Here is a 17,408-nt window from a genome sequence, read left to right on the forward strand (position 1 = left end):
AAGTTTATTGCTTAGCTGGCCTAAAACGCACCGGTAATCAAATAGTGACTCCCTGTTTGATGTCTGTTCGCAGACCGGTAGATCAAACGGTAAACCCTTACACCTTCCTTGTTTGATGTCTGTTCGCAGACCGGTAGATCAAACGGTAACCTTAATTCCTTCTGGTAACCAACTTTGTTTGATGTCTGCCTAGCAGACCGGTAGATCAAACGGTAACCTTTACACCTACCCTGTTTGATGTCTGTTCGCAGACCGGTAGATCAAACGGTAACCTGTTCTTAACCTCTGGTAGCCTACCCTATTTGATGTCTGTTCGCAGACCGGTAGATCAAATAATATACCTCTTACCTACCTACCCACTAGGACTGATTCGTGCCCTCCCAGTCTAGTGCAGTTTTGTTTTATTTGTGAAAAGTGCTACAGTTAGTTTGTTTTATTCAGTGACATTTAGTGAGTTATTTTTACTACCTATTGGAACGTCGCCACGTAAGTTAAACTCTCTTATATATAGACACAGTACTTACACTATCGCCCCGGCTCTGGTTCTTGTAATTTGCTTAGAGCCAATAAACTGCAGGCTTACTGCAAGGAACATATTTGTCGAGTTTTGTTTCAAGAGATATCCCAAAGGATTGTTTGGTTATAAAACCTTAATCAGGATAACGATTCCATTGTTTCCATTAGAAGATAAGTCTTGGCCACGGCCAACGCTACCGTGTAATACTAAGATTCTTCAGACTGTTTTGTTAGCTGAGTTCCTGTTTCCAGTATAACTTTACCGCTCGAGTTATAGTTGGTGTTTTGCAGAAACTTTGGTTGACTAAATAGAAGTATTTTGGTAAATTACAAAACTCTCTTGTGTGGGTGCCGGTCTAAGCAAACGCATACCGCCGGCCCGCCACACTACTATACTTATTAAAACACTCACATTTGGTAATCTCACTTCTATTTGGAAGCAACAGTTCACGATATGTAAATTTTGGACATCGTTTAAAACTTATTTCAAATTTTTTGACATTTAAATAAAATTAAATAAATAAATAAATAAAAATAAAAAAAATAAAATTCAAAATTCACTGTATTGGGGGAAAGAAAAATTCTTATAAAGCTAAATATTAATAGTAATAACAGTAAAATTAACTATTTTTTTTTCAAATTGTTAATTGTAAAAATTCTACATGTACGCAGGCCGAGGCAAAAGTCTGGACATGTCATATTTTCAACATTGCTGGAGAAATCGGGCAATACCTTACGATGAAGTAATAATAACATGAGGACCGAACGCCTTATGACCATCATGTTGAAGGTAGTCACCGTGCGTTTTGTCGACACTTGTAATAAACGCTTATATAATAATTAACTTGGGACCAGTTGGTCCTAATATGGCGTAGAAGACAAATTTTATGTCACCTGGCAGCAAATTTGATTCATTAAGTTTTACTATAAAAGCTAGAAAGCAGCTGTGTAAGGTTACGTTATTTTGCATGTAATCTAGCTAGGCACTCTCATTGCATGACCGCACAGAAACTGTTTTGGTAAGTACTAGTAGCAACAACTGAGTGATAAGCCAGATAAATGAAAGAGCATTCATTTGGTCCTTGTCCAAGATACCGACAGGTCAAATATTAGAAAATCTAAGCAGTGACAAAAGCCAACGAGGAAACTATAACGAAATTTAGGCCGTCATTTCGAAGTGGGGTATCTTGATTTTTCCCAAGTTTACAGCAGAGCGATTTAAAGTTCTACGGGAAATTTGATTTTTAAATCTTTATATCGCCGGAACTATAATGAAGTGAGATACTGCATTTTAACAGTTGATAGAACACGTGGAAGTCATAATAGAAAAACGCACTTTTTTTTTCAAGTTACGCCCCTTTGCGTTTTCACCCCTGAATTTGTAAAGCGTACAAGTTGTGTTTCGCGCATATTATCGGAGGAAACGAGCATCAATGAATAGTAAGTAAATCCTACAGGTCTGTTATCCACGAATGGAACCTACACAAGATTCAGTCACAACAATAACGCACATATGAACCTCAGATCGCGGGAGGAAGGAGGGGAAGGTGGCATTTTGCTCAATGTACTTGATAGGAGTGGTGACTGTCCAAAATTTGTCCTCAAACAAAGTGCATATTAGACAGGAGTTTCCAATCAAAGCATACCTTTCAGTATTTGCATTATTCTCAGGGTTCTTAGTGCTTCTTTACCCTTTCTACCGGTCCAGTTGAATTTCTTTGCTGCGTCGTTACTGAATACTTTTTCTAACATTCGTCTCACTAACTTCTCAACACTTTTACCACCCAAGGTACTCAAAGCTATTTGCTGTAAGCAAATATAATAAAAGCAGTTATAATTATACATATTACCAATACACTAGTTGTTACTAACGAATAGCAGGACACAATGAACTAAAAATATCAATTTTTTCCTTGCCTAGCATAGAAACGAAGAAAACTAGAAGTAATAGATGAAAGGGTTCCTGCTCGTTTGGCAAAATCAAATTTCCTGACTTTTCCAGGTTCTTAAATACCACTACTTAGAGATGTTTAGATAGCATATATTTGTACCAGTGCACAGAGCAGTACAATTTGCACACGAAAGAACGGAAACAGAACATTTTTAATATGAAACATCCCGTAACAACTAGCCGGATAAGGCAAACAGTAAAATATGCTATTATTTCCAAACATGAAAATAATGACGAACAGAATTTTAAAAGCATAATGAAGCATAAAGAACCTTAAAATGTGTAGCAAATATACAATGAAAAACTTATTTCTCTTTAATCATTTCGCCAACACTGAATAAATAATTATTTTCTTATGATACAAAAACAAAGGAAGCAGGGATGCTACTTCAGGGATATTTCCATTGCATTGTGTATAACATTTTGTTTATAATCTAGATACAACACACACGTTACATAACAGCTTAAGATGCGGGAAAATGTTTAAGGCATGACCATTTTCTATAGGCATAGTCTTAAAATTCTCCTGGTGGGAAAATCCTGAAAGTCCCTGTTAGGATGGCGGAGCCGAACTTGTGCCCAAAATACAACGAACGCAAATCCAAGTCTCTATAAAATAAGATATGCCCTATAGGCTTCATTAGGTTATGTCTACTGGAACGAAGTTATTCATAATTGCTTCCGCGGTTGTGAATATTCATATTACAACAACTGAGACATTCATAGAAACAGATGCCGAATGTTTCTACCACACACGCCCTAACATGACACGTTAAGGTCGTTGACTGCTCTGTAGCGGCTTAATATATGAACAATTTATGAGGCATGTTATATAGATTCATACTAGAAGAGACGCCAATTGCTGGTATGAAAAAGTTTATTTCTATCATAGTTGCTGCATTATCAATGTTCGAAATTACAAAGGAAATTATGACCCACTTTGTTTATTCAGTTTCAAGTTGCCACGTGTCATTGAACAAATGTAAGATACCTAATGGGAAGTATCACCCCGTATAATATAAAAATACGGAAATTACTGTCTAAAATACTACAGTGAGCTCAAAACCTACCAAACTTGTAGCATTATTTTCATTGTGTGCCCATTCTTCCAGTGATTTAACCAATGATACAGTTTCACAGGGTAGAGTCAGACCGTCGGGTAATACCAGTGGTTGCGAAATTCCCGGTGAACGTAAATTTCCGTGGATGTATTCCAGTATGCGTGACTGGGTTTCTTCTATACGTTCCAGACGTCCCTTAATGTTCGCCAAATGCTTAGCAATAACCGTGAAACCTGCGGGAAAAATGAAGTATAACCTGTATTGCATATATAATAACTTTTAAGAAATAGAAAAAAAAAAAAAAGAAATATAGAAGGAAAATAACTTTAAACATTTTTTTTTTTTTTTTTTTGCAACATTACGATTTCGAATGCTCATAATTTCGGCATTTTTTGTTTAAGAATGTTAACCCTTGTGTACTATCAAGAACACTTTTACACAGGAATTACATGGGGTCTTCTAGAATCCCACCTAAATTATGTTCTTTACGCAGAACCATCAAAGAGACAACTTAAATATTTAGTATGCATCTTTAGCATACACTCGAGATAGTCTGCAAGAAAAGATGAATTGTAACCTCACTTGTTTAACAGCTGTAACATGAGAAACAAATCTAGGGTTCCAAAAGACCCCATGGTAGTACACAAGAGTTAAAAATAGTACTATTAATAATTTCTGAACTTTGTTTTCAGAATTTTATTCATTTATTAATAAATATTTGCACCAGTTCAGTTTCATAGAAAGTATAAAACCAACCAACCATTTCTGCTTTCAAAGATATAGTAGCTAATGGGTGAAGAAGTTTACTTCTGCAAGCCTCAAATGCATTCATTGCAACATATTTTTGAATGTACAATTCTAGGATATACTCATTTATATGCCTGCTTTCAAAACCCGATATTATGATACTGATCTTACAGTTTGGGTATTCTAATTTCTCCTCTCAGCCGTTCAGTCCAGCTTATCTACTGACCGCAAACATGCTCTGCACCACGCGGGAGTCTGGTGCAGGGTGGAAAATACTAACTTTTTCTTTTAAACAGTGTTATCTTTAATTTAATAATTTCTTTCGCTTTGGATAATACATCTTGAGACCTGAGAAAAACATTGGGAATAGAGTTAAATGTTAATTAGCTATGAATTTTCATAGCAAATTTCCTAATTGGGATTAAATTTCGAATTGATTCCCAATCTTTAACTGATTGCAATCCCAAACACTTTTTCATACTTTTCATGCTTTGAGGAAAAAGTACATCAACATTCAACAAAATGATACACTGTATTCACGAAAGTTATTGAAATCTGGCAGGAACGTATATATATATATATATATATATATATATATATATATATATATATATATATATATATATATATATATATATATATATATATATATATATATATATATATATATATATATATATGTGTGTGTGTGTGTGTGTGTAAAATCGGAAGTTTAAAACTAGTTTACGGAATGAGATGCATAAATTTCGACTCAAGTTATGTAAAATGCACAGGGTTTTCAACCTTGGGTGCAGATGGGGGGGAGGAACACCCGAAATACGTCCCTGAAGTCTGAACGCCAAAAATTTACATTTTAAAAGAAGGAAGTACATACCGACCGTGTTGATTTTCGATTGTTCTGGGCTTAATGAAGATGTTTCTTCAGCGCTGAAGGTCGCCCCATCCTCGCCTCCAATGGCACTTGAAGACTTTCCTGCATTTCTCCCAATTGCATTTTGGTTACTTTCTGAAGGTGACGAAACTGAATGGGCCTCTGATTCCCTGAACAATTCTCTAGAGTTCATACGTGGATAAATTATTTTCTGGGTTCGTTGACTATCATCTTCTTCACTTGTGTCATCACTTTCCACATATTGTGCATTACGACTAGTTTTCCTCTTTCTTCTAACTTCCTCTGCATCACTTAACAAATCCGAAGTATACTGAGCATCCCTTTCTTTTCTTCGTGCAATCAATAGGTCACCTGAAGAGATACATTACATGGATAAAGGACGTGGAAATTTCGTTAATAAGATCTTCCACTAAGTCTATTACAATAGATAGAACTTCTGATGCAAAGCTAACGTCAATGAAGTGCAGCTTCCGACATAAAATAAAATTGAAAATTAGTAAAAAAAAAAAAAATAAAAAAATAAAAAAAAATAAAAATAAAAAAAAATCTTTTCCTAATTAGTTAATTTGGAAGTGTTTACTTAGGAGCGTAACATAATGTAATAGTAGCTGTCAGGCTGGAACGATATGTTTAATTTCTAATGAGAAAGAAAACCAAGTATATTTAATGTAAGTGAATAAAGCTAATAATTTTCAAGAGATTCATTGCGTTGATTTTGAGTTTAACGTCCCGTTCAGCAGCGAGGCTATGAGACGTGGACCAACTTGTTAACGTGGAATCCGAAACGCATGAGCTCCAGCCGGGAATCGAACCCATTGCGTGATTATTTCAAACGGGACATTTCCTTTTCGCAATATAGGATATGAATTGTAGGGTCATTAATTCGACCGTTTTAAAACGGCACAGACAGCTAATGTTTCTTAAAGAAAAAAAGTCAGTATACTAACATGTCCGGACGGAGGGGAATATCTTTGTATTTACTGCACTGCATACCAAATAATAATAGCAGTAGGTAAAATAATAATGCCATTTTTCAAGGTGGTATTTATATTCCGCTATCCGGCACGTGACGTTTGGGTTCCGCCGTTTGGGCACCGGATGTTTGGACGCGAAGCCATTTGGGCGACAGACGTTTGGACGCGAGTTAAATTAAAAAGTCATTATGTTAGGCGCTGAATACTAAGTTCGAATCAAGATATCAGAAGATGTTTACTGTCGTGGAAGTCCTTGAATTATACTTGATTTTGTTTTACATACTAGAATTACTGAAATTTCAAAATTCTAAAAACTTAATTAACAATTAAATTTCGTAAATTTAAGTTTCAACCAAGTTAAGTGTACTTTTTATTTGATAAATTTTCAAGCCAAAGGTAAGTAGACCAGACTAGATATGATTGACTGCATTACATACGTAGTGAGACTATTTCATTATTAAAAAAAAAATAAAAAAAAAAAAAAAACTTTAAACCTACTTCTGCAGTTATGCAATAAGTGAATGTCAAAAACACATCTTTAGTGGCTAAATGATCAATATATGTACACTTAACTATTATTTTTCACTTTGAAATCGTTCTTTTTTTTTTCCTTTCGCCACTTTCGCCAGTTTAAATGCTTACAATGAGGCGAAAAAAGTATGTTAAGTTTTGACTTTTATATTGGAATGTTTATATATATATATATATATATATATATATATATATATATATATATATATATATATATATATATATATATATATATATATATATATATAAAGTGATACCAGTAATACAGCACACTGCAGTTCCTAAACTCAATGTCTTAGACACTCTGTATTAACATCTCTCCCTCAACTCTATTAGGATTTAGAAGTTTTAGATTTCTGGGCTCTAGGCATCTAAGGCCATTTAGCCCGTGACGTTTGAGGGATGACGTCCCTCGGCGAGCACACTATCTGGGGAAAGGGAAGGAAAGAAGCGGCCTGGAACCTATAAATTAGGGTAGTACCCCGGCATTTGCTGGTGTGAATGAGGAAAACCCAGGAAAACCTCATTCAGACTGGCTGGCCTGAAAGAGCGTGTTACACTTTCTCGATCGAGTGCCCTCACCGGAAATCGAACCCGAGACCGCTCGCACCGAAGGTGAGCGCGTTAGCGATTACGCTACGCGGGGCCACTTTCCTCAACTAGAGTGCGCGGAAATCTTTTATTGGTAGTTCTTTATTGGACTTGGAGAGAAGAGTTTGGCAACGTAATACGAAAGAAAACAAATTTTAAGAATCGTGAACAAGCGAAAAATTAAGCCATGACGATGTTAGGCAACAAATGTCACAATCGCATTAAACTATTTAATTTAGATTAATAAATAAAGTAGAGATAGAAAATAGATAGATAAATGAGGTGAGATAAAGACAGAAGTGCAGGAAATGTATATATATATCTTGATTCGCGCTTAGTTTTCAGTGCCTAGCTTACTTTATATATCGTAAATTGTAATTTTTACTATGTATTTCGCGCCCAAACGTCCGGCGCCGAAACGTCCGCGGTGAAATGGTAGCGCCCAAACGTCCTGTCCAGCCGCTATCCTGGGAAGCGTGGAGGGGAATACACTTTTGTAAATGCAGGGTCGCTACCATAGCTCAAAGGAAAGATAATTAACTAACCTGTTACGTAATGAACTTTTCTGATTTTATACAGCTTCCAAGAGTCCTCAGGAATTACGCCATCTTCCAAAAGTTTATTGAATCTTTTTGATTCTTTACAAGGTGGCCAGAAACTCTCCGTCTTTCGAGGAGTTAGCCATTCCGAATGAACAATCCCCAAGCCACCCCCAGATTCTTCGTCAAATTCCACCACATGAAACATCCTGAAATCAACGTGTATACTTATAATATGCTATTGGATAAAGAAAGAAGAGAAACAAATACAACAATACAATACATTACAATATAAAACACCTTAAATATAAAAATATAAATATAATATTTCGAGACAGGCCCACAAATACATATTTGGACGCATGGTTTACACGTATGAGTGAGTTACAATACACATTGATGCGCCACGTTTGCTTTCTCGAAGCAGGTTAACAGAGGAGATGAAACTTGGAAACGAGGTGTGTATATAAAGGCTGATCAGATAAACTCTTTTATAAAGAACATTTTGAGAACAAACTACATTCACATTTTTTGTCAGGAATTCTCGTCAAATTATTGAAAAAAAAAATGCTTAGGTGAGTCCTAAATCGTTCGTTTTCAGAGGAATTTTTCTGTATATTTGTTCTAAATACCTCCCCCCCCCTCCGCCTTGACAACCTAAACTACAAAATTACCTTAACCGTTTCCTGCATTTTCACTTTCCGCGCCCCGAAACCTTTTTCTAATACATATTTTACAAATTAATGAAGTAGCTAATTAGTATCATCCTATTTAATTACCCAATAAACAGGGTTGGTTAAAACCCTGTTTCTTGAAAGTTTTTATGGTTTAATACGCTGGTTTTCTTGGTTTAAATAGTAACATGTGGATACAAATAAGTATGTCTAGCCTTAACTTCCTTATGTGACAGCAGAGGTACGAAGGACACGTGTCTTACAGCTCATAGTTCCTTCCACGTACAGATACAGTGCTACTTAAAAAACACAATAAATAGCCAACAACCAGGCCTAGCACATATTTCGCGGTTCCACTCGAGCACAATGTCTTACCAAAAAGAAAATTTATAGCTAAATACGATGTGAAACATCTTTTATGAAAGAATGGAAGTGTGAATGTAAGAAATTACTGTCAGTGCACAGCATATTTAAATGAATTTTGAGTGAGAGAAAGTGTGCGTCTCCACTATCCTCGTTTATGCGTACACCCTCCGCCGATGACGCGCCTGCCCCGTACGGACGCACCCCTCGCTTTCGCTCGTGCCTCCCTGCTCTGACTCAGACAGCATTCGTGTTTCTTAGTGGCCACCTAGTACAAGTTAGTTCGTGTTTTGTGCATTGTAGTTTGTGTGCCATACGTTCACACTGTATTTATACTGAGCCCCAGGGTTGGCAAAAACCATGGTTTTTATTGAAAAACCAAAAAAACAGTTTTTTTTGCTTTAAACCCGGTCTTTTTGGTTTATACCAGGTTTTTTTTTTTTTTTTTTTTGTTTAAATAATTTGCTCTATGTATTTATATCACATATGGACAGAAATAAGCTTTTTTCGCCTTGGTGTTAGTATGCAACAACCGGGTTATGCTGGAAGGGGTCACATAAGCTTAAAGCGGAATCCAAACTGCTTCTCGGCTTACATCCAAGAGAAATTGTCCTCTATTTGAACTCGAAACCGGGACTAATTGGCCACAAACGCGATACGTCTGCCGACTCACTCACGAAGGACTCCTGGTAAAAATACGTTGACTAATCTTTACATATTTGTCAATATAATCATCAAGAGTCATTAGAACAGGACAAAAAGATAAACAATTGCACAAATGGAACCATTATACAGAATTACATATGGACAATTTCAAAGTACTACAGAGTACAGAAGAACTAATTTGGTCGAAGTCAGTTCACTACGACTTTTATTAGTCCAAGTTAAAGAAATATAACTACTTACTTTGCATATCAGTAAGAAAAGTGAATAAAGATACGAATTGAGTCCACTTAAGCTCTGACCAATTTATACAAAAATAGTTACCAAAGATTCTTGTTATTTCAATAATTGCCTCCAGTGGGGTTTGTATGACCCCATTCCCCGAAAAAGTACGGTACTTCGATGTATTTTATCAATAGTAAACATTATTAAAACGAAACAATGTTTAGAATTTTCCTTTGGTTGCATAACAATAATAACAAACTATAAAAAAATCACAAAAGAAACATCCATAAAGTCACATAAAAAAGTTGCTTTTGTAATATAATCTCTTTGAGTAAAGAATGGGGAATTTAGGTCTGAATTAGTGATGAGCGCAAGAGTCTTGGTCTTGCAGTTTTTGCAAGAGTCTTGCATGCAAGACCAAGACCAAGACCAAGACCAAGACCAGGAATCCCGATGCAAGACCAAGACCAAGACCAAGGGGTGCAAGACCAAGACCAAGACCAAGACCATACCTGCAAGACCAAGACCAAGACCAAGACTCTTGCGCAAGAGTCTTGCACAAGTATGGTACTACTTAATTTTTTATAGAATGTAAAAAGGAAGGGGGAAATCATTACATCTTTCACGTGAACTTCTTGGCTCCAGTAAAAATACCGCCAGAGTGAATGTGTTCCCAGAAGTTTATGCAATCCATGTGAGTCGATCTGCTCCTGTAACATATAGCTACAGTATGTCGTTTTTTGAATCGGTTGTTCACGAGACGACCGAAAGCATAATTCTATGAATTGTTACAAGATATAATAACTTCAGTGTCTGATTTACTTTGGTCATCATTTGATCATTCACGACGGCCCATGATTGATTTTGGGAAATCATACGAATAATAGTTGTGTCCATAAGAAGTGGATAAGTAAAAATAAACTAGAAAATGTTATGGCCACGGTGGCTCAGTGGTAGAGCTTTCACCTCTGGTACATGGAGCCCTGGTTCGATTGCAGCTTGCGCTATGTGAGCTTCTTTGGTGAACAAACACACCTTGTGCGTGGGTTTTCCCGTTTCCTCGTACTTTCTTCATTCCACCATTTCTCATCATCACTGTTTCCCTTAGCCTCAGTGTAATAATCGTGGGACGTTAAACTAGATATTTCATTTAATTTCAAAACATATTAGTGGTGTTCTTCTTCCAAAACTAAAGAAATTTAGTATTGAACATCGGCAATTCCGTACACCATAGGTGCCGACTACATGGGTATGGCCTTGGCTCTGAGGTTCAAGCATCCGTTGGAAATTTTTAATGCGTACTTATAAAATTAATATTGAAATAACATTTTCATGACATTGACAGAAACTTAGCGCATGTGACCGCAAGTTTGATTTCATAGGTGGATGCTTATACGTTGAATAATTGTTTATCAATATAACTTATAGCCCCCTTAGGTATACGGCATATCTAGGATTCAACGATATAACATTATACAACAATAAATAATCTATATTCACAACTGAGAGTGATTTCGTACTTATTTCACATAACTTGAAGTTTTATGCCGTTATTATGTATTTCTAATGTAGGTCAAAAGTATTTATATAAATTGAATTTACACAAAAGACATAGACAGTTGAGTCGTTTTCAGTTTTCACTCAAATTATTCTAAAATATTGGGGCCGCGGTGGCTCAGTGATAGAGCGTTCAGCTCTGGTGTTTGGGGTCCCGCGTTTGATCCCAGCCCCCGCCAAGTAAACTTTGTGGTGGGCAAACAACGTGTGCGTGGGTTTCCTCGGGGCTCTCCCGTTTCCTCCCACTTTCTTCTTTCCACCATTTTCATTTATTTTTCATCATCACTGTCTCCTTTAGCCTAGCCGGCATAATCGTGGGACGTAAAACTCACAAATTTAATTTAATTTCATATTCTAAAATATTAAAAGGTTTAATTATTATTATTTTAATTTTTTCTCTCTATTTTGGTCAATATTGCAAAACATATCATCATCGTCATAATAATAGCTATTTTGCCATTGTTGGCAGGTCACTTGCTGCAGCTGAGAATCTTCGATGACTGTGGTCCTCAGTTAGTCTCTTCGTCTTAACGTAGCAATTTTCTGTCTTAATATCTTTCTTCAACTACAATCTCCTTCTCCCCCTCCCTCTAGCACGTCCCTCATAATACAGTTCCTCCTCAGCCAATGTCCTCCTCTTAATTACATCTAAAATTCTTCTTTTCTTCCCTACTGCTAATATTTCTAAAACCTTCGTATTCGTTTTCCGTTCAACCCAGCTGATTCGCTCCTTTTTCTCCATGCCCACATTTCGAAAGTCTAATTGTTTCATTGTTTTTGCGTAATGTCCTTGTTTCTGTCCCATACAGTACATATTAGAATCAGTAAAACAAAATTTCAATATTTAATTGGGAGTTTGTTCAATACAAAGATGAGCTAATCGTGGTTGTAAATAAAAAAAATCTGACGCCTTTAGAGTGTAAAAATAATTTTGCAATTTATGGTATTTGTGCCGTCTTGGTTTTCTTTCATGCGCACTGTCAGGGGTAGTCTCCCCAGTTTGGGAACCAGTGGAGTGTTGGGTCTGTTAAAACATATAAAAATATTACGAAATGTTGTGATTTATCTTATAAGTAATGAAGCGTGATCACACATTGAAAAAAAAAGTAAAGGCCATCGCCTATGTTGTACAGTATCATCACACTTACACGAAGATAAAATATATTACATTTAGAAACATACACTGTATTTCCCTCACCATTGACGCAATGTAGGATTTATTATCCCTTATATCCAGAGTAAAATTGACTTATGACAAGCATAGATTTCTTAAAAGCAAAACATGCAAGACTCTTGCAAGCAAGACCAAGACTGGGTGTGCAAGACCAAGACCAAGACCAAGACTAGGTGTGCAAGACCAAGACCAAGACCAAGACCGAGGGTTCCAGTGCAAGACCAAGACCAAGACCGCATGTGCAAGACCAAGACCAAGACCAAGACCACCCGGGTCTTGGTCTTGGTCTTGCATTTGCTCATCACTAGTCTGAATATAGTACGAATAATATATGGGAGTGAAACGTGATAGCCCACAAATATGTGTTCATCAAAATTTTACGAATAGTTACACTTTTACGAACATTTTGTTTTTTTGGTTTAAACCAGTTTTTTTTTTTTTTTTTTGGAAAAAAACCAGCTGGTTTAAACCAAGGTTTCAATCATGGTTTAAACCAGCCAACCCTGCTGAGCCCTCCTGAAGTCAATCTGCAAGTAGTAATGGAGCTCCTCCAGGGTTTGAAAGAAACCGGGTCTTTTTGAAAAAGCACAACCCACCTGAGCCCATATGGGTATTTTCCGGTTTAATTGTTTTTTTCGAAATATTTCAATGTCTCTTGATTTGTAGTGTGGACACCCGCTATTTTGAACAAAATGGCCGCCATTTTGAAATTTTACATTGCTATGCAGCCAAAGTCTGTACAGGAAATTTACAGAAAATCTCCTGATTGTGCCCTGAAAATTTAAGCTTAAAACACTGAAAGTAGTACCGTTTAGTATGTGTGATACAGGCAGACGAACGAATAAATGTAGATAGAATCATCCCGGGAGCCTCAATGACGTTCGCCAAAAATATTAATTTAAAACAAATACACAACTCATGTTTTATAAAATAAATAGTTTTATCGGTGAAGTTCACTTCCGATACTTTGTGTTCAATTATGGGAATTTCCCGAGCATTTCTTTCGCGATGTTTTCTTTCTTTTTTTTTTTTTTTTTCTAAAATCCAAGCTTTTTTTACTGTACATCGAAACTTCTAGTAGTATGGAAATTTGAATTCAGCACTTGAAATAATAAGCGTCACACGGTTTTCGGAACTCTGAGCATTACGCTTCTTAAATTTGACAAGAATTTTTACGCTATTGCTGCTGTTGATTCTACAGAATGCTTATTTGAGGAGGAGCAACAAATAACTGGACTAAACAGCTGTTGTTGGAAAACCAAATTTTACTTAAGAATACTTGTGCTACCATCAAAGGTAACCAAAAATAAATAAAATAATAATAATAAATAAGGGTTAAGTTCCGTAGCACCGGACCAATTTTAGGAAATTTACCCGGTCAATTGAAGAATTTATTTAAGTTTGCGAGTAAGAATGAGTGAAAGTGGGGTAAGTAAACTAGTAAAAGTGAAGAAAGTTGTTTTTTGTTCGTTGTTTTTGATTTTGTAAGCGGCACAGTATGTTGAGGCGGAAGGACTATTTCGCGGAGAGGTATATTTGTTATGATATTGTAGCGCGAAAGGCAAGGTGTTGGGGAAGAAGGAAGAGCATTTCGAGGGCTATTTAGCGGACTATTTATTTAAGGAAACGAAACCCCAGGAAACTGTTGTGCATGATTTTCTTCTTGAAATCGGAAAAGTTTACCAGCCTCAGTTTTGATAAGTGACTTCCAAGAGAACGGGAACGTTGTCACTACCCTCGCTTACGCGTATACCCACCTGCTCCCTTCGGACGCAACTCCTTGCTCCGCTCGGGTCTCCCTGCCCTGACTCGGTTCGACAGCATTCGTGCTTTTTAATGGCCACCTAGCACAGGTTGGTTTGTGTTTCTGTGCTGTAGTAGTTTTTATGCCCCTGACGTAAAGTAACATAATTTGATGTAATCCAACAAAATATAACCGAATGCAGTGCATTTTGGTGCTTTTTCCAGTTTTCAAATTGGTCCGGCGTTACGGCACTAATGCCAAAAATAATACTAGCATTTTCACTAATGCAGTACATATTTACTGGCAGTGTGCGAATTGAAAAATTTTCCCAGGGGGGGATGAATTTCACCCATATGCGCACCCAGTCCTCCCCTTACACACACACACACATACATACATATATATATATATATATATATATATATATATATATATATATATATATATATATATATATATATATATATATATATATATATATAGAACGGTGGTGGAATAAAAATACGAAATTCTAATTTCCGATTGGAGTAAAGTTATTTTCAAGTAACACGGGTTCTTTTCCAGTAACTGCAGACTCAAACATTTGGTGACCTTTCCACCCCCTTCGATTTCCTTGCATACTTCGGACCCACCCCCGCAGCCCTCTTGCGGAGGAAACCATCCCTTTACTTGGGGAAGGAAGTCATTCAGTCGTTTGTTCTTGGCGAGTGAAGATCGTAGGTTACTTAGAATGGCTAAAGTGCACAGCAAAACCCGCGAAATAGTTCAGTGTGGCAACATGTCTACATCCAACTATTGAAGGATCTCGGTCACAGCAACTTGTCCCTCCCCCTTTCGAGTGAGATACTTGAAAACACACATCGGCATAACACCAATTGGGACACACTTGAAATATAGTGGTTTTTTTTTTCTTTTTTTTTTTTTTTACTAACAAGTACAAAACATTTGAGATGTGAGATGTTTCATAAATTTTCAGTCAGCAATATTTAGGTTAGCTACACAACGTAAGAATTGTTCTTTTTTTCTATCTTCATGTCTATTCAAAAATACTCCAGAGGGGGGAAAAGTTATCCCTGCCAGGGATAAAATTTTTCTTCTCCAGAGGGGGAAAGATTTTTGTCAGGGGGGGAAATCCCTGGCATCCCCCCCGCCAATTCGCACCCTGTTTACTGGTAGTACCTTCACTCTGTGAGGGATAACGTCCCTCGGTGTCGCATTTGGCGAGCACACTATTCACGGAAAGTATCTTCTAAAATATAAAATTGCATATTTTACTTCAAATAGGCTATAAGCATAATCTGCACTTTAATTTGTTCTATAATTATCTCAAGCTAAGAGAAGGTTTTTTTCTTTTTATTCATTCAGTGCATTCTAAAGTTTATAAATGTCTTATGTTGAATGCTGTTGAGTACCTTAACGTGAAAGCATCTGATTCGCCCAATGAAAGTTCAAAATCTGATAAAAATCACTTTCAATATGATCGCCTTAGTTGTACCAATAAAAATAGTAACAAAAACCTCAAAAACCCAGATGGTTTTTTTCAAGTGGGTCCAACCCGAAAAAACCCGGTGGGTTTTATCGGGCAGGGCCCACTTGGGCAAACCCTGATCTCCTCACTTAATGCATGCTCTGCTAAAAGGAATACAAAGCCCTAACATAACTTGAAAATATAGGAAACGTGTCAAAATTTGGTAGAATTGTGTGCTCGAGTAATGCCCATTCCAGTACATAAAAAACAAAAATCTCCTAACTGATACACACTGTTCCTCTGAAAACCAAAACTAGGCCTAATTGTTCAATATATTCGGCAAAGTTTCTGAAATTGGCTGGGACTTTGGCAATTCACTCAAAATCTAAGTACAAGGGGCATATGTCTTAAAGTTTATTGCATGCTGTTTTCAGTACATTTTGGCACTATTTCCCTTTTTTCAAGTGACTGGAGAATCGTTACTAATGCATAAACTTATACAAAGTCAAAGCATTATGTCACACTTGGGTGGAAGAGCAGAATTAACCTAACCTAATGTGCATGCGCAGGAACAATGCATTGTAGCCAAAGATAATCGGCCAAACTGAACCCAGAAATATTTATTAACTCTTAATTTCCATGCAGACATCTGCTGTACTGTAACCCAGTGAAGAGTGTAACTAGCTCACGTAAACTAATTTTGCCTTCTTAAAATGGATATTAATCATTTCAATGTTATTCTACATTAGCACTCCATGCACAATCATAACCTGTTCACCCACATGTTTCCATAAAAAAAAAGTATGGAAATTATTTTATATAGAATGATTATATAACCTACTTACCTTTCTTGTCTTGTCTTGTCTTGTGTTCTTCACTTATGAATAGTGCTGGTTTTTTGCATCAGGTCTAAATCTTTTTACAAAAGCACTTAAGTTTGATCACACTCTTTTTTCTGTAAGTAGAGAGACAACGCAATGACCACAACACTTCTAATATGGCGGTGAAGAACTGCGCATGATCAGTAACGCACTCTACCAACATCAAGTATGTTGGAGTTAGCGACCTTTACCCAACGATAAAAATCAGTGGTCGTGGGGTGGGAAAAAATGCTTTTCGTAGAGCGATTCCCCGTTATTTAGCCAACGCTAAAGTAACGTATTTCTTGGTTGGGAAAACAGTCAACTCGAGTATAGTTGCGTTAAGGTCGGGAGAATAGTTGGTTGGCCAACCATACATTTAACCAACGGTGGGCCAACGTACGTTTCTCCACTATAGGCTTGTACCGACCATCACCCACTGTTTTGACCAAATCCCACTCAATCCCCAACGGTGGGCCAACCAACCTTGCTACTAGGGGAGAAACCATCACGAATATAATATGGTGTTATTGGTGCGTTTGGAGGAAAAAACTTGCGAAAAAATAACCACAAATGAGGAAGAAAAAGTGCTGTTTCATGAAGACAATGAAACTTGTCACAAGTCGATCGCAACATTGACAAAATTGCACGAATTGCACTTTGAATTGCTTCCCCCATCCATCGTACTCTCCGGATCTGGCTCACAGCGACTACTAGCCTTTGGAGATGTAAAATGGATGCTCCATGGAAAGAGATTTGGCTGCAATAAAAAGTAACTGCCGAAACTAAAGCCTATTTTGAAGCCAAAGATAAATCGTTCTATTAAAAAGGTATAGAAAAGTTAGAGAAGCTTTGGAATGAATTTTGAAGGGAGTTAT

At 36.8% G+C, this 17,408-nt stretch overlaps 1 protein-coding gene across 3 annotated transcripts; it reads right to left on the reverse strand.

Moving 5' to 3' along the window:
- Positions 1–949: 949 nt before the first annotated feature.
- LOC145685731 (uncharacterized) lies at positions 950–17,186 on the reverse strand. 3 transcript variants are annotated; one of them, XM_081758224.1, is made up of 5 exons: positions 13,267–14,575; positions 7,809–8,011; positions 5,150–5,518; positions 3,538–3,761; positions 950–2,322 (listed from the first exon to the last, which is right to left on the reverse strand). In XM_081758224.1, exons 1-5 carry the CDS (start codon positions 13,317–13,319, stop codon positions 2,152–2,154), a joined length of 1,020 nt encoding a protein of 339 aa, XP_081614350.1. In that variant the 5' UTR covers positions 13,320–14,575; the 3' UTR covers positions 950–2,151. The 3 variants fall into 3 exon arrangements, with proteins under 3 accessions (XP_081614350.1, XP_081614352.1, XP_081614351.1); XM_081758226.1 differs by lacking the exon at positions 13,267–14,575 and adding an exon at positions 13,055–13,260; XM_081758225.1 differs by lacking the exon at positions 13,267–14,575 and adding an exon at positions 16,516–17,186 and having other exon boundaries at positions 951–2,322.
- Positions 17,187–17,408: the final 222 nt, after the last annotated feature.

This window comes from Thermobia domestica, chromosome 5, assembly GCF_964235325.1.
Source record: "Thermobia domestica chromosome 5, izTheDome1.hap1.1, whole genome shotgun sequence".
Classification (NCBI taxonomy): Eukaryota; Metazoa; Arthropoda; class Insecta; order Zygentoma; family Lepismatidae; genus Thermobia; species Thermobia domestica.